Source organism: Calonectris borealis, chromosome 8, assembly GCF_964195595.1.
Source record: "Calonectris borealis chromosome 8, bCalBor7.hap1.2, whole genome shotgun sequence".
NCBI lineage: Eukaryota > Metazoa > Chordata > Aves > Procellariiformes > Procellariidae > Calonectris > Calonectris borealis.
In genome coordinates, this window is record NC_134319.1 from 19,581,768 (window position 1) to 19,605,103 (window position 23,336).

The 23,336-nt window shown below is 38.3% G+C and overlaps 2 protein-coding genes across 2 annotated transcripts in view; one reads left to right on the forward strand and one right to left on the reverse strand.

The window, feature by feature from the left end:
* Positions 1-3,906: 3,906 nt before the first annotated feature.
* On the reverse strand, positions 3,907-10,468 carry TMED5 (transmembrane p24 trafficking protein 5). Its single transcript, XM_075156309.1, has 4 exons — positions 10,206-10,468; positions 7,611-7,708; positions 6,681-6,864; positions 3,907-4,204 (listed from the first exon to the last, which is right to left on the reverse strand). The coding sequence occupies exons 1-4, from the start codon at positions 10,401-10,403 to the stop codon at positions 3,986-3,988; spliced, it is 699 nt and encodes a 232-aa protein (XP_075012410.1). The 5' UTR covers positions 10,404-10,468; the 3' UTR covers positions 3,907-3,985.
* Positions 10,469-10,567: 99 nt separating this feature from the next.
* Positions 10,568-23,336, forward strand: part of CCDC18 (coiled-coil domain containing 18) — a 30,326-nt gene continuing 17,557 nt past the window's right edge. The window contains 13 exon segments of the mRNA XM_075156307.1: positions 10,568-10,760; positions 11,817-11,964; positions 12,142-12,298; positions 12,567-12,734; positions 13,701-13,810; positions 14,657-14,785; positions 16,774-16,870; positions 17,607-17,728; positions 19,480-19,789; positions 21,141-21,244; positions 21,354-21,514; positions 22,200-22,420; positions 23,223-23,333. Of these exon segments, the coding sequence (XP_075012408.1) occupies positions 10,694-10,760; positions 11,817-11,964; positions 12,142-12,298; positions 12,567-12,734; positions 13,701-13,810; positions 14,657-14,785; positions 16,774-16,870; positions 17,607-17,728; positions 19,480-19,789; positions 21,141-21,244; positions 21,354-21,514; positions 22,200-22,420; positions 23,223-23,333 (1,905 nt within the window). The 5' untranslated portion in view covers positions 10,568-10,693.

The following is a 23,336-nucleotide window of genomic DNA, read 5'->3' on the forward strand; positions in this document are numbered from 1 at the left end:
TGTTTTCCTTCTATTTTTCCCTAGCTGTTTATTTTTAATATGTCAGCTATACTTAATCAAAAATGAAAATACTTACATTGTGCAATAAATTTTCTTTAGAGGAGGGAAATACAAGAATTAATGGAAGCACTCAACAGGTCATCAGATGATGTCAGTTGATGTTTGCTGCTGAAAAATAGAATTTTTTTTTTTTAACTCTTCTCATAGTTTCATGTGACTTACGTACTGCTGTTAATTGGAAACGCACAAACATGCACAGAAGTTAGAACAACGTATCAAGACAAAGTACCTTCTGTAAAATTCTTTCTACACAGGGTTTGCGAGGACAGATGGCCATTGGGTTAGAGCAGTAAAGTGTTTTTTGAGTTCCAGTGTCAATTTGCTGCTGTCTTTCTGTGGTATCACAAGCTTACAAATTCCCATAATCTGTTCCTTGGGATATTTCCTCTCACTTTTTTTTTTTCGAAGTGAGAAACTTAGTACTTGGTTTAGTTACTAACAAGTAACACTCAACTAGACAAAGTTTCCCAAAGTCACAAGTGCTCATTTAATACCAAGCTATCTTGACTTATGCTGGCCTGAGGGTCTCACTGTCTCTTGGTTTGAACACAGAACTTTACTAGTCTTAGTAGTATTATTGACCTTTACTATAATTTTGCACAAGACAGTACCTACTGTTCTTCCCGGAATTGCTCCCAACCTTATTGCCTGTGTAACTGGAAGTTATGCTGTTCTCTGTGTGTGTGTAATAAGCTGCAGGTGCAATATGGAATATAAGTATTAATTAAGGTGTAAATATTGGGGAAAAAAAAAAAGGCACATACCTGACATGCATCTGATAACTTCAAAACTAAGTGTTTTTTCTGTTACAAAAGTCAGAGATTGGTGTCTCTCTGATCTGACACCTATGTAAATCTTAAGTTATTTGCATTGATAAAGTTGATTTTGGGTTACAGTGAATAACAAAAGAATTTGAACACTGAATGAAGAAACAATGAAAAAGCTGCATTACTAAAAACAAAGTTCTTTGTAGCTTAGTGTCCTTGATCTTTTGCAGCATTCATAGGTAAAGCATTCTTCCTTCATTATAAAACAAAAAACACAAACACAGGTTTAAACTTCATTTATTGAAAATCTGAGTTTTGCATAATTTTATTCAACATCTGCAAGTCTTAAAACATTTAATTCTGAATTAGAAGTCCATTAAGAAAAAAACGTAGATTTATATTCTCCTTTGTAAATTTTATACAATCAATCTACTCTTCAAAATCCAAATGAAATTTTATTTAGCTGCAAATTTAAATGCCAAATCCTTCACCTATGATAAACATATTCCAGCTGCCAAAGTCAAAGCACAGTTACGTTTATAGTTATTCCCTGTTTCATTTTCTATAATGAACCTTGAATGGGGAGAAAATGCGGTCAGAGCTCTTAGTTGCAAAATAATAATTTCTTCCAGATGAACTCTGCTGACAATTGTTGCATTATTTTCCTTCTACCAGAGACTGCTATTTGTAAGGGGAAAAACTGCTGCAGTTCAGTCTTGTGTCTTTGATCAGAGAAGTCTGCATTCATTAGCAGCTTAAGCTAATACAACATACTGTTTTGCCACTGGATGTATAATCACTGTCGGAGAGGCACAGCAGAGCAGCTGGGGAACCCAATCCCTTGAGGGGTCCTTGGAAGACTTGGCAGAGCTCATCTGTTGGAGGTCTAAGCCAAAATCTAGAATCTAGTAGCTTTGATATAAGAGGTAGATGTCTTAGTCACAGCTTCACAGAGCTGGTTCAGCATTTTGCAGATGGTTTGTAGGCATCACACTCATGATGATGCAAGCGAAGATAGATCTCCTCTTCTAGCAAAAGGGGCAGAGCCCTAAGAATCTTACTTGCCTATCCTGAAGGGACCTGTTCAAAACCTTCGAAGTTGACTTCAGTGAACTTTGGCTTATGCCCTGATGTAGATACGTATATATTGGTTCTGGGAGATGTACAGGGAAATGGCAGAAAAATATTATTTGCCACTCTAGCAGAAAGAATTAATTTTTCCTAGACTTTGTCCTGATCACAGAAATAAGCTTTCTAATTCCAGGCAGTTCAGAATAGAAAGCATCACGTAGAAAAAGAAGATATGCAGAACCCTAAAGGGAAACAATCTTATTTTGGACGCAGCTTTGCAGAAAGAAAGAGTAGCTCAATAGCCTTTGGAGCCCTCTATAAGAAGTTCTGTAAGGAATAATACTTTTGCTTATAAAAACTATTTAGAAATATTATTGCTAGGTTCCTATTGTCTGAAGTTGAAGCTGTTTCTATGTACTGTAGCCCTTGCTAGCATCTGCTTCATTGGAACAAAGTACTTCTTCATGCATCTATTGACCCTGTTTTATCTCCATAAAATAATTTTTAATCACAGAAAGTATCAAAGTTGCAGTTCTGCTGTTCATACCCAGATGACCCAACAACAGGCAGAACACTAATACAGACACTTTTTTAAAAAGTGTTTTTTAAAAAAGTGTTTTTTTAAAAACACTTTTGTGATGAAATGTAGTTTAACGCATTTATACAGGAAATCTCAGTGACTTGGCACATTGTAAAAATTACTAACTTTGAACTATTGAAAAAAGGTAATTCTCACACACCAGGGGGTTTGGCAAAAATTCTCTATACCCTCACTGCACTGTTAAAAGCCACTTAATCTAGAAATTACTAATTTGAGGATAGCTTTGTCTTAGTTAAGTGGTATTACATATTCAGTTGATCCTAAAATTTGAAGCCTGTACTTATTGCTCATGTAATTCAGGCCTTAATCATATAAATAGCTAGATATAGAAACACTGTTCATAGAAACTGAGTGTACTTACACAGCTAAAAGACTTGTGAGGGTGAGCAAAAAGGGGAGGTTTAGGTGAACAGCTTTGGTTTTTCATGCCAGGTTAAACCATGACAGTAAGTCACCCTATTAACTGCTCCATTAGTCATAGATGTAGTAGACAAAAACTAATAAAAAATAAATTGGCAAATAAGAGGGATTTTGAGACTACAAAAATTAATGTTAAGGTAATGTCACACCCCCCTTTATTAAAGGGAAAGAATAATATGAGAAATGACTTCTTGAAAATTATCTATTACATGAGGTTACAGTAACTAAGAGTTCACAAACCACACTTCAAGGTGTGTGTGCCTTTGTTTGTATACCATATAGTCACTTGTCTCTTGAATCTCATGTAACAGCCAAAAAGGAAAATAGGGTTGTACAACTACAGGACAGAAAGATTTATGAACAGGAATTGCACCTATTTTCTCCAGTTCTTTTCAACACTGACTCAATTTCACATTGATGGTTCTTTTTTAAAGCACTGATGTTAGTCATCAGTATATAAAAAGACTTCTCATTTTGTTCTCACAATGTTAGCCCAGTGTTTCTCCATGATGCCATACAACAAAAGCTGAGGATTTTAAAAAACACGTAACTTTGAAGATAAATGACAGTAACTACAGACTACCCAATCTGGGTAGGCCCCAATCCTGTAAACACTTAGGCACATATGTAAATTCACTCAATGTTTAACAGCAAATAAACCAATGTCTAAGTTATCATTTAAAGTTTTATGTGAATATTAAAAAAATGACAGTATTAACATTATTCTGCATATGCACCAAGCATCCTGTGCACTATACATAAGTTAGTCATGAACAATTATTAACAAATGCTACAAGTACAATAAAAATATTGTTAGTAGCACTTGCAAAAATGGAAGAGTTTGGGGCAAGGCATTCTGTTCATGTTGACAAAACAAAACAGAAAAGCCAAAGACCACCATCACCACAAAACAACCCAAAAGCCCAACATGAATTGAAAACCTGATGTCTACTGCCTGTTCAAAAGAATGTGAGAGGTCATGTTTGGTTTTTTTTCCTTTACTGTAGTAGTTTATTGCTCCCCCTCTCCCCCCATACCTGTTATATTGTTATGATCATACTGAATATTAAGTTCTACTTTTCCTCTTATCTTCAAAGAGACTTTTCAACATGTAAACCTGAACAGCTGATACCACCACCATTACTCCCAAGTTGACCATGGACCAGAAATTCACTCTGTCAAAGTTGCTTTCTTGTATATTTCGGTCACGAGCCTCAAATGCTCTGAGCAGGGTCTGAATCTGGACACTTTTGCTTAATCTGGCTTTGACACTGTTGATGGATTCCTGGTAAGTAACAAAAGAGTATTTTTAGAAGAAAAAAGAACACCTGAATTAAATTTATAGCTTGCAACACATACAAAATATTAATGCTGTATTACCACCTGTAATTTAATTTCTTGCCAAGCGGACGGTTAATTTAACTTCAAAATATATACCTCATCACAAATTTTTCATTAATTTATCTAGCCTGTTTATTGTATATCACCTAAAAAGGCTTAATTAACATAGCATTAAGGTTCTATAGTAATTTGCTTTTTCCCTTTTACAGGCTAGGGAGGTGAGAAAGAAATCAAACCTAAAATCAGTGTTTTAATATTCCATGTATCTTGGGGAACTGTGATTCCAGGTATTCAGACAAGTAAAAAGCAGTGATCTCTACAGAACTAGTCTCAAAACAAGTTATGTAGTAGCAGACAAATGTAGGTTTTTTCTCCTGGATAATCAAATTAAGGCATTTTTTAATGCAAACTACCATCAGGACTGTAGCTGTAGCAAAAGAAAAGAACTACAGTAATGTTATATTCACATCTTCTTTTAATGTTTTCACTGTAGTGGCTATAAACTGCTGCTTCTGCTTTCATACTAAAGCAGAATTTTGACAATAAATTGCGAATAGGACATCTGGAGGTCCTACAAAGGACACGCAGTGTGTCTCAGGGAACCAGAGGAAGTACATGAACACTCTGGCCATAACAACAGCAGCTCAAGATCCACTCCTTATTCTGCATTTACAAAGTCCTATAATCTGTTAAAGTTTTATCCACAACACAATAGATAGTCACAACCTAAAAGTTTATCTCATAAAGTGTGCTGATTTATGTTCTTGATATAATTATGGGACCCTGAAGTGACTTTTAGTGAGAAAAGTAATGTGTGCAATAACAGAAGGCTATAAATTTAAAAAAAAAGATAAACCAGCAGTAACATTTTCTCCATGGACATTTTCTTTGTTGCATATTCAACAAATATTTCAAAAGAGCTATTTTTGGAAGCCAAATAATTTTGTGATGATGCTAAAGTTCACAGGTTACACAATAAGGAACATCAACACTATAAAAGAGCTTTAAAAATAAGACACAATTCCTCATTTTCCCCAGCAAATATGTTGTTTATCTTTAAAAAGTTAAACTATTAAGTGTTTATGTAAGTCCTCACAGAACTTGCAAGTAAAGTAATAACTTGACTAAGTAAACAATGGCATCAAATACTAATTTTTACTTTACAAAAATTACTTACTTTATAAGATCTGCAAGGCTCTCAAATAAAGAGAAGTTCTGCATTTTTTTTTTCTCTTGGAAGACAGATCAGTATGTATACAAGTAGCTATCAAATCCATTCAGGCATTGCTTGTGATTAGTGTGAGAGGGATTTTCTTCACAATTTCCTTCATAAACTTTGTTTTTTCTCATTGTCTTGATTACCAATTGTAAAGAAGATCTGGCCAGCTTTTCAGATTCTGTGTTTGGTTTTAACTTTTTAGCTATTTAAAAGTGTACTGTATACCTATAAAAGATCTTAAACATTAAGTTTGTTTTGTTGTTTAAAAATCTGCATTTTGTTTTTTGCAATAAATAGGATACAAACAATGTCATTCTCTACACCAGTGTATTCAGTAAGTGTTTGTGGATGTTGGTTTGGTTGTTTTGGGTTGGTTTTTTTTTTTTTTTTAAGACACCTGTTGTCTGTAGCTACGAGCAAACAAAAAATGGCTTACTGCATCCTACCAAGCACTAAGAACAGTAGTACTGGAACACCAAAAGATCCTCTGCTTGTAGAGTAATCTCAACACTTAATGATCATGAAAGGAGAAAAAACTTTAACTCAGCTGTAGTCTTCATCCTGCATCAAACAGGGTCAACGTAGAGTTTAAGCAAACATTACCATTCATAGAATGTCTGCAAAGGTGAACCTGCAGTGTAGTACAGATTAACTCCTGTCCTGTTTATTAGTTTGAAAAGATGAAATAAAATTTTGGGGGGAAAAACGTAATAAAGTAATATATAAATTATTGAAGACAGAAATATTAATCCATACACTGGTTGGGGCACTTCTGCAAAGATGGGAAGAAGAGGCTAACACAGTACTTTATTTTCAAACACTGATAAAAATCTATGCAGCGATTCCAACTACATCATTGGGATTAAGCAATGCTTTAATACTATAAATACTTATTTCATTGATGCTAGGGAAAAATGTCCCATTTTGGCAGTAAGACGAAAGGAAGCTGAATTGGAAACAGAGTGGCTTTGAGAGCAAGGCAGTTTCTTGTTGCTGATTAACGGTCTACTCTGAAAATATTCTCAAGCTTCTGTGTGAAAGCAAAAGATCCGTGGTGCTAGGCTTCATGCATCAGTAAAAACAATATGGAACTGGAATAGTTTCCAGGATGATACACCAGACCAAGGCAGAATGGCTAAATGACATCGAGGTTTTTTCCAAATGTTCTTACATTGAAAAGAATTAGAGATCAAATACTAACCAGAATGTCTTCCAATTTCATATCTAGGAGATCTGTGCCTGTAACGTACTTCTTCCAGTCTTCCTGATCTTGTCCGTCTTCTCCCATATTATCCAGGATCAGTTCAAAGAAAATCACCTTTTCAGAAATGGTACTGAATGTGTTGTCAAAGCAGAACATGTAATCCCCATCTTCTGTTTCCACCCTGTGTATATAAGCAAAATATCATTAACTATACTTTTTGTGCTGGTTCTCAAAAAGCGAGTTTTTGTAAGCAAACCTTCCTCTTTTAAGACTGACAATCATGCACGTAGAAATAACTGAATATGCTTTTTTGTGTAAAAATAAGAACTCAGAAAAAAAAAGACACATTACAGATTGCACAGTCACAGCAAAACAATCCCACTGACCCTAAAGGCTTAAAGTGATGAAGACGGCAGCTTACTTTCATTGTCCTTTATTGGGATTTTGAATCATTGTTAATCATTACAAAAAAGCTATAATATGAGTGGAATTCTTATACTCCATAGTAAAATTACAATAAATACTACATATTTTGATTAAAAGGACTGGAAAAATAGGCGACTTTTCAGCTTATTATTTATATATAATCTTATATATATGAATGATACAAATCTAATCTATATAAATGACAAGATCTTTTGATATTAGATGTGGAGACCTTTTTCAACTGCACAATAATTATTTTTGTTCACTGACCCTTAACAGCTATCATTAAAATGAAAATAGCCTTCACTTCACGGTAAGATCCATGTAAAAAGCATTCAGTGTTTATAAAAAGGTAATTGGTATTCTCAAACTGTCCTATTAGAAAGTCTTTTGTAATACTGAAGAATAAAAAGTACTCAATCTTTATTTTAGTTGTATTTGTAAAAGAAACCAGAAACGTACTTTATGTAACACTTCTAAGTTTGAAGATTTTAAACTTACGTATGAACTCCATCTGATTTTCTTTCATCAAAAACTAGAGTTTCACCTTTTGGAGACAGTAGATGAAAATCAACATCTAATCCTGCTCCATCTAGAACCTGTGAAACAAACAAAAAACACCCTCCAACCAGTGGAATTCCTGTTTGCATTACTGATGGCAACATTTTTAGGGAAGGCAAACATTTTTAGGTAAGGGAACCGACACAGAAAGAATCTGAAAGCTGAATCTGTCTGTATGAGTTCACACCAAGTTAATTTGAAACAGATTAAAAACTGATTCAACCCAAAAGCATTTTAGCCATTGAAAATCCTAAACTAAATATGATCTAATCATGCTAGGCTGGGCTTATATTGAACCTTTTCCTAATTGTTTTTAAGAATGCATACAATTTTATCAATGGGCAGGGCTAGAGAACCTGTAAGAATACCAACAGATGGCTAAATCTAGCATTTCTATGGCAGACATCGTTGATGGCAAGTACCAGCACTAGTTCAGTGGTAGAAAAGAAATTTTGTAACAAAGATCTGTCACTTTTATGTATATACACATATATATTTGTACAAGAACACAGTCTATGCAGTGTCATTCCTAAGATCTCTTTATTGGGTGAATTAACAGTGTAGAAAACAGGACTAGACTTCTTATGCCAATCAAAGCTGTACCACAGACCTCACCTTTTAATGCAGATTTAAGGTCTGAATGCTCCCAGGGCATTCTCATCTCCCAAAGGCAGAAGGAATTGAAGGCATTTAGCTTCCTAAGCTCCTAAGTGTATACAGTATTACAAAGCTGTGCTGCTTTAACCGTGTAACATGGCCACAGTTGTATCACCACATCTGTTGTGTTGTAGAAATTCTCTATAGGGAAGGTAGTAACTGCATAAGGGGTGGAGGGGGATAATTTTTATAACATTACTTAGGTCCATGCTAGGGGATTTTTTTGTTTGCTTGTTTTCCAGCGAGCTATTTGAGTATATTGCTCCTGCTGAAAAGGAGGGCAAAGTGACACTGGAGACTTACCAAAAAAAGAGAAAGGACAAGGAAAATTAGTAGCTAACAGCTGATCAAATTAGAAACCATACATAGTGATATACCTTTAGGGCTATGACACAATCTAAACACCCGGAACAAAACTTCGTATCAGCATAGTATTTATTGCATTATGTCTTTGGAGAATGACCTGCATCTCTACGTTAAATATTCCTATGCTTTAGCTACCAACAATTCAGGATAATTAATTATAATTATATTTTAATTAATATTAAAATAAATATTTCCAATAACATACAAAGCTCCTTTTCTACACATTCAAATAGAAAGATGAATCGTTACTTTTAGCAGTAGTGCTGAGAATTTATGCCTGAGTAGAAATAAATTCACTGTTATACACATTTGTCCTAAAATAGAATTTTTGATTATGATTATGATTAATCAGTGCAAAATAAACTTGTTTTGCTTAGACAGGGCTCTGAACAAAGCTTCAACACCTCAATCTTTCATTCTTGTTCAGTTCTGCATGTAATGATAATTAGAAAATAATCAGGAATTTCAGCTTTGTATTTTTAGTTGGGAAGCAGAGGGAAAAAAAGGGGGAATGGGGGTGGAGAGAGACAGACCTCAGGCAATTCTGAGGCACAGCAGCAGGATGGGAAAATATTCACTGCAGCTTCCCTCACTCTGCCTGTTCTACTGAAGAAAGTCTTTATTTTAAGGAAAGAAGAAGAAAAAAAAGGTTGAGACCTTTTCCAGAGATAATTGGGGAACTCTACTCTTCCCAAGAAGGGCCTCAAGGCCTTAGTTCGTCTAGTTAAGTCTGGTTTTGAAAAATTTTCATCATTGAGATAAAAGGCATTTAATATCAACACAAAGATAGGAAAGTAAGGGTTTTGTGCATCAGCAACAATTTTGTTTATGCTTTAGAGCTACTACACAAGGTCACAGCCATTAATTTTCCACATTTTTGCCGTTTTACAGGATGGCAACTTCAGATCTTGTGAAGAAAAAAAAAAAGTAAATCTATTAGAATAATGTAAAAAAGGTTGTAAAAGTGGTTTTCTTCTCCCAAAGATACAGCTTTTAACAGTGTGTAATTCGAACGTGGATTTGCGGGCGCTACACAAGGCCAGCAGAGCCCGGAAGATCCCGCGAGCTGCAGGCGGGACGTGCGGGCAGCAGGGCGGCCCCCTGCCGCCGCGGCGAGCGGGGGAAGGCCGGCGGGGCCATCCGCGTTGCCGCTCGGGGAAGGGCAGCGGGATCCCTCCGCCGCCCCAAGCACTGCCCGCTCGCAGGGTCGCGCTGGCGGAGGACCGCGAGGCCGCTCCAGCCGCAGCCTGGGCGAGGGGTGGGGAACCCCGGAGGGCGGGAACGAGCTGCGGGCGGCAGAAGCGGGCGCCGCTGGTGGAGCCTCGCCTGCGTAACAGGGAACCGGCAGCCGAACCGCCCAGCACCGCCCACGGCCCAGGGAAGGCAGCGACGCCGCCGCGGCAGGATGCGGGACTGCCCGGCTCCCTTCAGGACTACCGCCCAGGAAGGCACCTCGCCCTCCCGGGGAGACCCCGGCCGGCCACGCAGCCGCGCCGCCCTGCCCCGCCCGACCTGGTACTCGAGCTCCAGCGAGGCCTCCTTGCGCATGGGCTGGTAGAAGCACTCCTTGCGGCCGGCGGGAAGCGTGAAGGTGAAGTCGCTGTCCAGGGAGGGGCTGAACTCAGCGGCGCCGGGCGGCGGCAGCAGCAGCGCGAAGCACCCGAGCGGCAGGAGCAGCAGCAGCAGCCGGGGCCGCTGCCGCGGCCCCATCCCGGCGGCGCGCGGCACCGCCCGTGCGCGGAGCCCACTCGCCGTCGCGGAGCGAGCGAGAGGCGGGCCCAGCCCCTGGGGGCGTGAGCGGCCCTGGCCCCGCCCCTCGCGCCGCTCCCCCAATCGCAGCCACGGCAGCACGGCTCTCCACCCGACCACAGTGCAGCGCGGCAGAGAGACGCGATAGGTCGGTTTTGCTTCTGCTCGAGAGGCGCTTCCCCCTCCCAGGTACAGCAGTGGCGGCTGCGCAGCCGCCGCTCACAGTGCGCAGAGTGAAGGGGAGGCTGCGCATGCGCTGCAAGGGCCTCGCGGAGAAGGCGGGCCTCGTCCTTTATGGCCCGCGCTGTTTGAAGCACAGTAAGGACCGGGCCTTGGGGACTCCTGTGGAGGCGGAGGCGGGGTGTTTGGGGGGCTCCGAGGCGCCGCTGGCACCGACACGAATCTCCCGGAGCCGAGGGATAGCCCCTTTCCGTCTCTCCCTTCCCCTCGGGGCGGGCTGGTGGCCTCGGGCCGCTGGTCGGAGAGCGCTGAGGCCAGCGAGTGCCCGATGCCGCCAGCTCCCGGCTAGCCTGGGCCCCATCGCTCTGGGTCCTTGGGGCGCGGCTCCTCCTCCGCCGTCGGGCGCCCCACAGGAGCGGCGACTGCCGTCGCTAAGCCGCGCTGGCGCTGGTCCCGGCGCTTCCCGTGCGCCCGGGGCAGCCGTGGCTGTGGGCGGGCGGAGCGGCGCGAAAGTGGGGGGGCGACGGCAGCCGGGCCGGGTGCCGGGCAGCTCCGGCCTACAAAGCCGGGCGGCGGAGGGACCTCCGTGCTGCTGGAGAAGGGGGGGCGGTGGCAGCGCCTCGCCCGGGAGCGTTGGTTTCTCTCAATCTGACCGTTTCCCATCAAAATACCTCAAGCCCGATCTGTGGTTTTATTTGCTGTGGTGAAGGCCGCCCCCCCAGCTCAGTACCTTGCTAGCTTGCTCTGTGCTGCCAGGTCCTCGTTGCTCCGATTTTTTTGATTTCGCTGGTCATTAAACAGCGAGGCAAGTTTTGTGTATTCGTTATGTATGCACCATTACCTTTTTAGGCACCCTGCCAGTTGAATGGGACTTCTGAAGTAACTGAGATGCGTTGTATAAGAGATTTCCGGCAACTAATGTGTAGTAGATTTTTCTAGTTTTTGTTAAGTGGCAGAACTCTTTTTCTCAGAAAAGACAATTTGTACAGAGTATTTTTTATCTAATGAACGTGGGAAGAGGTAGTGTGTGAAATGTGTGTTTACATTTGGAAAGTCAGTATTTCCTTTTTCTTTCTTTTTTTTTTTCTTCCTTTCCTTTTTTTCTGTTTGCCTTATTTCGGTATCTTTAAAAGTATCTCTGCAAATAGTATTCACGTACATTCAAAAATGTTTTAATATTATATATTATTTTAGCCATATGTGTGGTAGCAATGGAATACAGTATGTGGACTTGCTCTAAAAGTGCTGCCGATGAAGACCTGCTTGCAAATTTACAGTCATTACAGAATCAACTGACAAGAACTGAAAAAAACCTACAAACTGTAGAGGAAGAGCTTTCCAGGTATGAGTGTATTTGAGAATCGGAACAGTCTGTCTCTTGTAGTGTAAATCTGTCTTATTCAACATAATGGATTATTGCAAGTAGCTCCTTTTGTGGTTTTCTTTCGAATACTCTTTATGAGCAATTTAAAAATAATAAAGAAAAAATGGTGTAGCAACTTTTTACTCTCCCTCCTAGCACTAGTACAAGTCAAGGTTATGGCCACTGCTTTGATGAGGCTGTAGACTTCACTCTGGAGGACCTTGTTCAGCTGAATTGCAACTATCAAGGCTTTTCCAACTGTGGGAAGAATGCTGGTAAAACATCTTGCCAGGATTTTCAAGGAAAATCCGAAGTAAATATTGCACTTCATTACTTATTTTTATTACTTTTGTTTTCTGTTCTTTGCTGTGTTTATGAATTTTTTTTGCCTTTAGGGCTTTAGAGTTGATACACTCCAGCATTGGGCAATTATATCAACAGAGCACTCTCAAACATAATATGATTTAAATACATTTGTTCTGCAGAGTTTTCATTGGTGTATCTATTGCTTACATATGCATATATAAGAGTGTGTGTGTGTGTATATATATATATATAAAAAAACCTTTTTTTATGTTCAGACTTACTCCGTATCCACAACTTCTGATAAAACTGTGGAAGAAAATGAATGTCTTAAGGAGAAGCTGGATGCCCTTCATGAGCAAAATGCATCTTTGGCTTCTCAGAACCACTACCTAAAGAACAGAGTGGAAACAATGAACTTTGAATTGATGCAGTCAAAAACAAGAGTATGTATCTTTAGTGTATTCATCAAAAAACCCCCCAAACCTAAAAACCCCCCAGTGACCATGACTTTTGAGTCTAATTCCAAGCAGAACATGCTATTTTTTTTTGCCTCAACTTAATCTGTCTAAATTTAATATTTAAAGTTTAATATTCTGTTTTTTTCATAATATTCAGCATTAATCTTGGAACAGGATAGTTTGGAATCTATTTCTCCATGAGCAAAACAACTATATTTATTATAAATTTTATCTGTTCATGTTCTAAAGTTTAATTAAAGCCAGTAAGTCACAGAATGAAGAATACATTATGTAAGAAAATAGTTCAATAATGTATTTAGTACTGTATGTTCATGTGTCTGAGCTACATTAAGGTTAATGTGAATAATAATGGCACAGTAGTCATTTGTCTAGGAAATGAAAAACGTTGACTTTTCAGGTTGGATTAATATTGCTATTTTGAAAAAGTGAAGGTGAGTTAGAAGGAAATACTGTATCTAATAAATCATCACTGATTTAATATACACTTGTAGGTACAGTTTTTTTCAGGACAACTATATTCTTGTATTTGATTTATATGTAACATTAATAAAACATAGCTATGCTTAATGCTTTTTGTGTGAGAAATGTTATCTCCAAGACAGTACAAATAAGTAGATAAACAAAACGTTTGACTGTCTGACATGGAAAGAACAAATACCAGAATATAAACTTTTGCGGAAAAGCAAGAGACAAGATCAACATATAAAGAAATCACTCTGCTAGACAGCGTATCACACTGGAATGGTGCTAGGGAACTGGAAGGATATTAAATGAGCAGAAAATTGGAGGTCAGTTTGTGTAGATGAACAAGCATCTTCTACAGTAAGGTTAAAAGCACTGTGTCATTCAGTAAGCAGATTGTTCTTATGCGTCTCACCTGAAGGTACATATGCAAGTATTAATGAAACCCCAAATATGTTTGTATTTCAGATTTCTTATCTTGAATCGACCTTAGATACACGTTTAATCAGCATTCGGAAGTTAAAAGAACAGATCGTAAAATTGGAAGCAGAAGTTTCAGCTCAAGATAAAATTCTGAGGTAATAAGCATACTTTTAAATCAACATTTCGCTAGTCCAATCTCTTTTTCAGGATGACATAATTACTGGTACTGTGTGGGTCATGTAATCTAGGGCTTGAAGCTTTCATTATGGAACCATATATAGACGGAGGGAGATGTTTTATTTTGTAGTGATATCTTATATATGGGGAATGTTCTTCAGGAAATGGAGAAAAAATAATAAAGGCTGGTAAAAGAAACCAGTTTATAATATATGTGAAACATGAGTGTTCCCTTTTAACTGGCTAGAGTAAATAAGCATATTTTCAGACATGACTCTGCAACATGTAGTGTAAAGGATTCTTTCTTCATGAATATATTAATCAAGCAAATGGCCAAATAAAGCTAATGTAAACAGTGTCCAGAGGCTGTCAGGAAGACGTACCTGGTCGTCAGTTTATCTTACAACCTCATGCTATATAATATTCAATTAATATCTCAATAGTTTGTCTTCACAAAACAAGTAAAAAATACTTATATTTAATTTATATTTTAATGTTGTTTCCTATGTATGTATCCTGACCAGTCATACCGCTTGCCAGAAAAATGGTGATTTCTGTGTTCAGATCTCATGACACAAAGTCGGTCATCTGGGTCCTTGGCAATCATGACACCTGATACCTCTTGATGAGGTTTGGACACCACTCCAGACTGCAGACATACTCCTGGGGAGTCTGGAGACTATGGGTGTTCCAAACCTGGTTTTGAGAATTGCAGCGTGTTTGACTAGCAATTTTCAAGCATCATGTGCAGAAAAGAACAACAAAAATCTAGTTTCTTTACAAAAAGGTTCCTATTTTTTAATTATGCTTTGTTTATTTGCTAGAGATGCAGAAGATAAACTAGATCAAAGCCGGAAAACAGGAACGGAAAGAGAAAACATGTTGCAAAGATATAAAAAGGACTATAAAAATCTGAAAATGGAGTTAATTGAACGAAGCAAGCAAGGAAAGAGGTAGCTAAGTAATTTTAATAAACTGAATACAGAATAATACTGCATAAGTGTTTATTTCCATTGGCAGATGTTTACTTTGTGGAAGCAAGTTATTTCTCTGCTTGATGAATGTCATTTTTTCTAAAAAATGGGGAAATTCTGTGTGAAGATATTTATTATTTAAATAGGCACTTTTTAAATCTTGAAATTTGCTGGTAGTTGCAGGCTGATACTGTACACTAGTAACCAGTTTATCACCTATTTTTTCCCTTCAGAATAGATGTTCTGCAGTGGAGAGTTGAAATATGTCCAGAATATATTTTTCCTGAATTATTTTTTATACTTTGTCTTGCAAGAACCTATAGCGTATGCTCAGTAGTCAGTATTCAACAGTACTGAATGCTGTATTTTTGGGGTTGGTGTGAGGAAAGTGCACAACTTAATCAAGAGAACATCTTTATGTTATCCTTAATCTTACTGATCTATATGGTAATATTGAAAAGGGCGCTCTAATTCCAACCCAATCCCCATTTCCCTTTCCTATTGCTTCCTTTAGCGTAGTGGTTGTGTGGCTACTGGATTAGGTAATTTCTTTCGACTGTTGGAAGTTACCATATATATATATAGGATTCTATCACCTCCAAAATGTAATTTTAAAGAAATGAGAGGAATAAATAAAAAGATTCCTATCTGCCCAATTAATTTAACTGCATTACCTGGGGCAAAAATTAACTGAATTAATGACTTAGGAAAGCATTTCTTGAGCCTTTTGAATGAAAAACCCTTGTTTGGCTTATCTATCTACCCATGAAATTACTTCTAACCTTCCTATAGCTAGACAAATGGAAATACTGTGGGGCTTGCACTACTGGTGAAGAAATATGTGTTGATTTACGTTCACTGTTCATTCAGAGCATGTGGAGTTGGAACTAGCTGTACTTAGTTACTAGTTGCAAATGTAAATATTTTGGTACTTTAGAAAAACTGAGCTTCTGCCAGGTGTTAAAGGCAACATATGTTGTTATAGTTAGTATTAACAATTATTACAGTTTGCTCTTAATCAGTAATTACAACCACTTACTATTCTTTAGCCAAGCAAACTGAAGTGCTTTAGACTACACTTTTTTGTTTGTTATTCTGAAATCCCTTTATCTCCTTCTCTGAATACTTTTGCCATCTCCAAATGGGCAGTGGTCCTCAGACTGAGAAACAGCGATCTGAGGGTAGGCTGTACTTAGATCAGGCACTTGCCCCGTCCCCACGGTTCCCTTAGTGGAAGAGAAACAAATGTTATTGAGCAGCGGTAATTCTTGTGTGCCTGTGTTAGGTGTCCTGAACAGACTGCATACCTGAGCTGTCCCGAGGTTACTGTTCCAGCTACTTCCCTACTGAGTAATGATAGGGGATTGTAAGAAAGGGGCACGGGCACGGAGTAATAGAGTGAAACAGTAGGCAGTCTGGGTTGCTGCTTTGAACAGTTGCTCACCTGATATCATCCCAGTCTCAGCTTCCTTTACTATATTGATGCCATCTCTCCAGTATCCCCCAAATAATTTATCCTTTGATCAGTTCCTGTCAGTCTCACCATAGTTCCATCACGAGAGCTCCTTTCAGTATCAAAATCTTTTCTAGTTCCCCTTAAGCAGTTTGAATTTTAAGGAGCACTTCTATCTTCTGCTTCCTTATCATGCATGCTATCCCTGTCCCTAAAATGGGCTTTTACTGGTAGGGACAGGAGGATGATTTGAATCAAACTCTTTTTGAAGGGGAATCAAAGGTGTTTATTTTTACATTCCTAGTCTTATTGGAATTTTGTTTATGTTAATATGCAAAAATTATATTTAAAATTAATTTATGCCTCATGAAAATTTTTTTATCTAGGGCTTGGAAAGTTAAAAGAAGAAAGGAAGTTACCTGGAGCAGTTATTTAGTAGTTTTTAGTAACTGGAGGAGATAGTTAGACAATGACTGAAATTTATTATTTTTAAAATTGCTATGCTTCTTTGTAGAGCAGAACAGCAAAGAAATGAAGCTTTGTTGAACGCGGAGAAACTGACAAGAGCTTTCAAAAAGTATAAAGAGAAAATAACTGAAGAATTAGAAAAGGTAAAAGTTTTTTCTTCACGTGTTTTTGCCTTGCTATTAGGATTTTGCTTCTTCCAATAAACTGGGCCCCAAACAGCAGTGGGTTCACCAGTGGGTCAATTGTTTCTGCTTGTTGGTGGCAAAGTCTTAAGAGAGGTGGCACAGGGTAAGCAACCGTTTGTAGTGATAACTTCAGTTATCCAGTTTTAAACTGTCTTTGCACAGTCTAGACAGTCTGCATCTTTGAGGTATCCTAATACTACTGCTGTCTCTTGCTTGCCAGCTGGGAATTTTACATTTTAAAAGTATACGATCCTTCTTTTAAAAAAACTCTTTTGACTCCATCTCTAACCTGTTCAATGAAACATGAGCTAGAGAAGAGCTAAGATAAAAATGAAGTCATCTCCCAAAGTTCTGGTGGTCAAAATTGTTAATGCTTCCTGCTTTGTGGGAGGAGAAAATACAGGCCTGAGACAGTTAGCTCTTACAGGGAGTTTTTATTTTAGTAGACTTCTTTCCTTGTGGAAGGAGATTGCCAACCACAGATATGCCCTATAATATTAAACCAAAATAACATTACTTTTTTCCCAAATGACAGAAGAAAAGAAAACTTCTTTGCCCCTCTCCTTTTCTTCACAACAGTGAGCAACGAAATTATCTACAGCCTTACCAGAAAGAAAAAAAGAAACAGCATAGTATTTATAGTATTCTTTTAAAAAAACATGTTGTACGGTAATGAAAAAAATTGCTTTTTAAGGTTAAAACTGAAGAAGTAGCCTTGGGAAAACGTTTAATTAATTGTGAAAAAGAAAAAGAGAAGTTGAATGAAAAGTGTGTCGGCTACAGAAAGGATCTAGACATCCTAGAAGAGCAATTAAGGTAACACAAAGGCTTTTAAAGATTTCTGTACAGTTATTTGAGAAGAAATTGCATGTTACAACTGTCACTGTGAACGTGCTGCTCAAGTTGCGTAGTTCAAACCAAATCAGGACCAGCATCAGTGAACACTTAGGATCAGTATCAGCAGTACAACAGACAAACCATAATACTAAACAGGTAAAAAATGTTAGCGTACACTTACAAATTTCTAAATTCTTCTCTGTAACTAATCCTTGAAAGTTCTAATCCCACACGCTGCCACATATTCACAGTCACAAGCAACACCCCACAAAGCCGCCTGGGAGCGTAGGTTCCCTTGCTCGCGCACTGCTTCTGTGGGAGGTGTGGGTACTCTGGCTTTATGTGTACCGGTTCTGCTGCCTGCAGTCTGCTAATGTACATGCCAATGAGAAAGCCTATGAGTTCACTTACGCCACCAGGTGCGAGTCCCTTCTTGTTGCACAACATATTGTCAGTCCCTAGCTAGAGTGAAGGATACTCTTAGCATCTGATGGGGAGGCTGCATTCAGGCCTGAACAGAGGTTGTGATGCTGGCTGCAATTTCTGGAAGTGTCAAGCCAGGTTTTGACTGCTATTCTGTTCCCACTCCAAGGTCCTTTCCCACTGTTACCAATGCTTGTATGTTTCATTTCAAGCTGAACCCGGCTTTGTTTCAGAAGTCTTTTGGTAATTCCCTTGTTACTTTAATGAGGGAAGACAACCATCAGCTGGTTGTCTTTAGCATTATTAGGTTTGGACAAACACCTTCTCAGACAGTTGGGGGTATCCCATTCACATGCACTGTCCATACCCACACTCCTGTCTTAACAGTTGTTCTTTAGGCCGATTTGGCAAGGGTGGGCAGTGTGTGAGCACCCTTACACTAGCTTGAGCCTGTTTAATAGCTCTCTGCTGCTGCTGAGGGTCTTTCCTCTAGACTGCCCTCTTTTCTCTGGTAGGATGGGGGCGAGAATCGGGAGGGCACAAGTAGGAAAACTAGCGGGTTGAGAGAAAAACAGTTTAATAACGGAAATAAAGCAAAGTAGAACAGTAATAATAACTATGATAACAATAACAGAATATACAAAGCAGGCAATGCACAATGCAGCTGCTTACCACTCGCCGACTGCATGTCGCGAAGAGGGGGGTGCTATTTTTATACTGAGCATGATGTCACATGGTATAGAATACCCCGTTGGCCAGCTGGGTCAACCGCCCCGGCTATGGTCCCCCCTGCCCCTAGCTTCCCCTGCACTTGGCAGAGCATGGGAGGCCGAAAAGTCCCTAGTGCAAGCACCACCCAGCAACAACCAAAGCATCAATGGGCCATCAATGCTCCTCTCATACCAAATCCAAAACACAGCATCCGCGTCCCCCCAGCTACTGGGAAGAAAGTTAACTGTCCCAGCCGGAACCGGGACACACAGTTAAAGCCACCTTGATGTGTTTCCTACCAGTGACTCTCCTGATGGTGCTTAAAAATTTATTAAGTGGCTTAAGAATGAGAAGTAGTTTATTCTCTCCTTTTGTTTGCTGATAGCAGTTTGCATCTCGGTCCTTAGGAACAGTGAAAGCTTAGTAAAGCAGTGAAAACTTTTCTATCCTTTGTATAGAGCTAATCTTAGATTTTCAGAGGGAGGAAAACAGTAAAACAGTATAGTTATCATGTGTTCTAGTATTTTTAATAATGAAAATTCTAGTCTACTTCTCTATGTTGAGCTATACCTTTTAAATGGATATACTTTTTTTAGGCGATTAAAGGAAGAGAATCATAGCACAAAAGAAGAAATTAAGACTCTAGAGGCAAAGAACACTGAAATGTTATCAATGCTGACTCGGTCTGATCAGAAGATCGTTGAGCTTGAGAGTGAACTTAGTGAAAAAGAAATAGTACTTAAAGAGAAAAATGCTCTAATAAGTGAAAACGCAGAGCTGAGAGCACTTATTGCACAGCAACAAAACCGCTTGAAATTATGCCATCAAGAAATTGAGGATTCAAAGGAAGAGCTCAACATACTAGAAACCATTATTTCCCAGTTGTCTCTAAGTACATCTGAAGAGGTACAGTAACTGATACATCCTTACAAGTTGTATTATGTGTCTTAAAGAATTCTAACTGACATTGCATGGAAATCCTGTGACGTTCTTGAGAAATAATCTGGTAAAATAACTTTGGTTTTCAAGATGCATGGATGAAATGTTTTCTTAATTTAAATATTTTACTTTTGTTTTCTCATTCAAGAACAAGGAATAGGTGCTTTGGAATTGATTAATCGGCAAGCATTTAAAATTACACTTTCTGTTCCTCTGTTCTATGTATTGATTCTTCAGATGTAGGGTATATTCTCTAAAACATGGTGATGTCCTATTATATGACGCTGAGGTTCTTGTCAGCAGAACAGTATGACTTTCTCCATGTGGCAGACACATTGTGTCACACAGCCAGGAGTCGATGCGTCAACCTCAGCAATGGGGAAATTAGAGCAGGAGAGATGTTTGTAGGAACTTTTTTTTGCTGGGAAAGAGAAGGCACACCTTCCCTGACTACGAAGAACTTTTGTTTTACCAGGATGAACCCTGGTTTATGAGCCTGAAGCTTGTACTGGTGAAGTTTATCACTAAACTGAGCAATTGGTAAAAAACCTGAAGTTGTTAACTGACTGGGGTTACTGGAGGAACTGTTTGGGAAGTCAGGAAGGGCTAGAGAGATATATGAGGTCAGGAGTATAGATTGCATCAGATATCTTTATTTTTGAAGTATAAATGTGAGTAGCTGTAATGAAAACAAAATTGAAAGTATGCTTCCTGTATGATTTTGGAATTGCCAAAGGGACCTCTGCTGAAGAGAATATAGTAATTTTGTATAAAAATAATGTTTTGGGCTGTTGTGATCATAGGCACTTATTTGGAAGAGCCTTAAAAACTGTTTTAGGGCCCTTTTGGAAAACACATTTACATTTTCTGGAAAAATTTGGGATTATTTTAGTAATTTAATGGAATATTCAGAAGCCTGCAACTTGAGGAAAAAATAGTATTAAATGCAGTCATCAAAATCTGAAAGGAGGCATGATGTGAGAAGTTCAAAATGTGAAATTACTGGTAGTATCTCCATTTACTTAATTTTTCACAGCAAAAATGTTCATGCTTCAGTACCTGTACAAAGATATCTAAAAGAATGGCCTCAGTTTCAGAGGGCCTTAATGCCTATAATTTGTACTAATGTGAGACAAAACTGCAGTGCTCTGCAAGCACACACTTAGGAGAATAATTTTAAAGATCAAGTTATCCAAGCTTTTAACACCCTGACATACGTGTCTTAAAATTTATATGCTAGTATAACATATGAATTAATCACGCTGTGAAGCAATAGAGTCGATTTTTGCATTGATCTTGGTTTTCCCTTAACTTTTAGTTTAAATGGCACCCCTTGAAACACCAGCTATCCAGTTCGTCAACAAAAGAAGCTCTCTCTGAATCTTGTTGTGAATCAAATAAACCTTTGATTGCAGACCTAAGGTATAACTTTCTGGTTACTGAATTATGACAAGAACAGGCAGATAATAAGGTGATATTAGAACTAGCGTGTCGAAAGAATGTTAAATAATTGTCTCCTCCTTTATAATAGCATTAAACTGGCAATGAAAGAAGCAGAAATTCAAAAGCCTCATGTAAACTTAACTATCTGTAATGGAGCTGAGCATCTTTCTAATGATAATGAAGGACAAGAAAATAGCAGGTTATGTGGCCTGGAAACAGAGCCTGTCAAATTGATCAGAAGTCAAGGAGGTAAGCTTACAGAAATAGCTGTGCAGTTCTGTCTGATTAATTCACAGGAGTGGATTAACAGGAGGTTTTTGGTGGGGTTTAAATAGTTTTTATAGTGTTTTTTTAAATATATCTCTGTGAGCTAAGAGATATGGTTTGGTTGAACAGGGAGCATTTTGCCACATTGGAATTCTCAAAATTGTCATGTTCTCCAGGCACAATATTCTTCTTCCTTTTGCTAGTTAAGTTACTTGTTCAGCAATATCCAAGCTGTGAGTTGTGTTGAAATAGAACCATGTATTTTTTCTTTATGCAGGTTATGCTAAGCTCTCCATATTTTCTTTGATTCTTTTCTCTGTATCCTGCTGTTGCAGAATTTGTGCAATCGCTTTTGCAATTACTATTAGGACTGCTCCATGAAATGAATTCAGGGCACCTATATTATGATTCTGTCTTCGATTTTTTTTGTTTATTTGTGGGGGCTTTTTGTTTGTTTGGGGCTTTTTGTTTGTTTTCATGAGTTACAGCTTTCAGTTACATTACGGGGAAAAAATAAACAGTCTTGTGTCTGAATACTATATGTGTTAGTTCAATATGCTGTCATTAAATTATATTTCTCCTCTTTGGTTTGTATGATTATTTGTTTGAGTGCTGGTTTGTATGTTCTTTTATAAATTAATGTTAAATTTATTTTTTCTACTTTGAGAGAGGAGAAAATGTCAACGGTTGGAACTTATCAGCAGGCAATTTGAAAAAGAGAGGCGAAGATTCCAGAAAGAGATAGAAGAGTTATGCACTAAACTGACAAGAGCAGATGATGAGAATTCTTCTTTGAAGACCAGCATGGCTCAGAGAGCCAGTCAGTTTCAAATCATACAGGAAGACCTATTGAAGAAGGCTTCAAAAACTAGTAGCTTAGAGAGAGAAGTAAGTTTTTAGCAGCACTGACAAAATGTTACTTTTTGTTTAGTTCGGCAATCAAAGCTAGTTAAGACAATAGTTGTGGAAAAACTGCAATAGCCATATTAATTTTAAAATCTGACTTATTTAAGAAAAATTGGAAATAAACTTTTGAGCAAGCACAAAAACTTTAAGATAGCAGCCTTAATTTGTTAGTTGTCAGAAATCTCGTTTTAAAGCTGATGTAGTTAGTGGGCTTTACTACTACTATTTTGATTTGTTATGTGGAAAATATGCACAGTTTTGTTGCTTTGGTATGATTGAATTAATGTGTAATCTTAAGAAATAGATGTTGAAGGAACAGTTGTATTTTTCCTCATTAAATGTTAGTACAGTTGCCAGAGATTAACGTCATTACCAGAGAGTCACAAAAGAAAGAAATTAAGCTTTAGCTAGCTCTTCTCTGGTTGAATAAGTTAAAATGCTAATGTTTACATTCTGGTGCTAATGTGTTTTTAGAATTCCAGCATAACGGGATTTGCAGTGTTCCCTAGTAATAGCCATAAATGTTATAAATCTAATTCACTCCTATGGCACTAATAATTATCATGACTTGGATAAATTTGAGGTAAATTGTCCTGGATTCTTCTCTGTAAGTAATAAAGTTGAATAGATCATACAAAAATAAACAAGCAAATAAATAATTCATTAAAAATACTATGAAATAGTAGTAGCTAAAACGGAATTGGTGGCAAGAAGGTATACACAAATACTTGAATAAACCTGAAACAGTTGTCTTCATGCTGTTTTGTGCCATATTTAATTTCAGATAACAAAGAAATCTTCTCAACTTTCTGTACTTGAGAAACAGTTGGAAGAAAAGACTATTGCTTATTCTGCTGCTGCAGCAAGAAATACTGAGTTGGAAGAGGAACTTATGGTA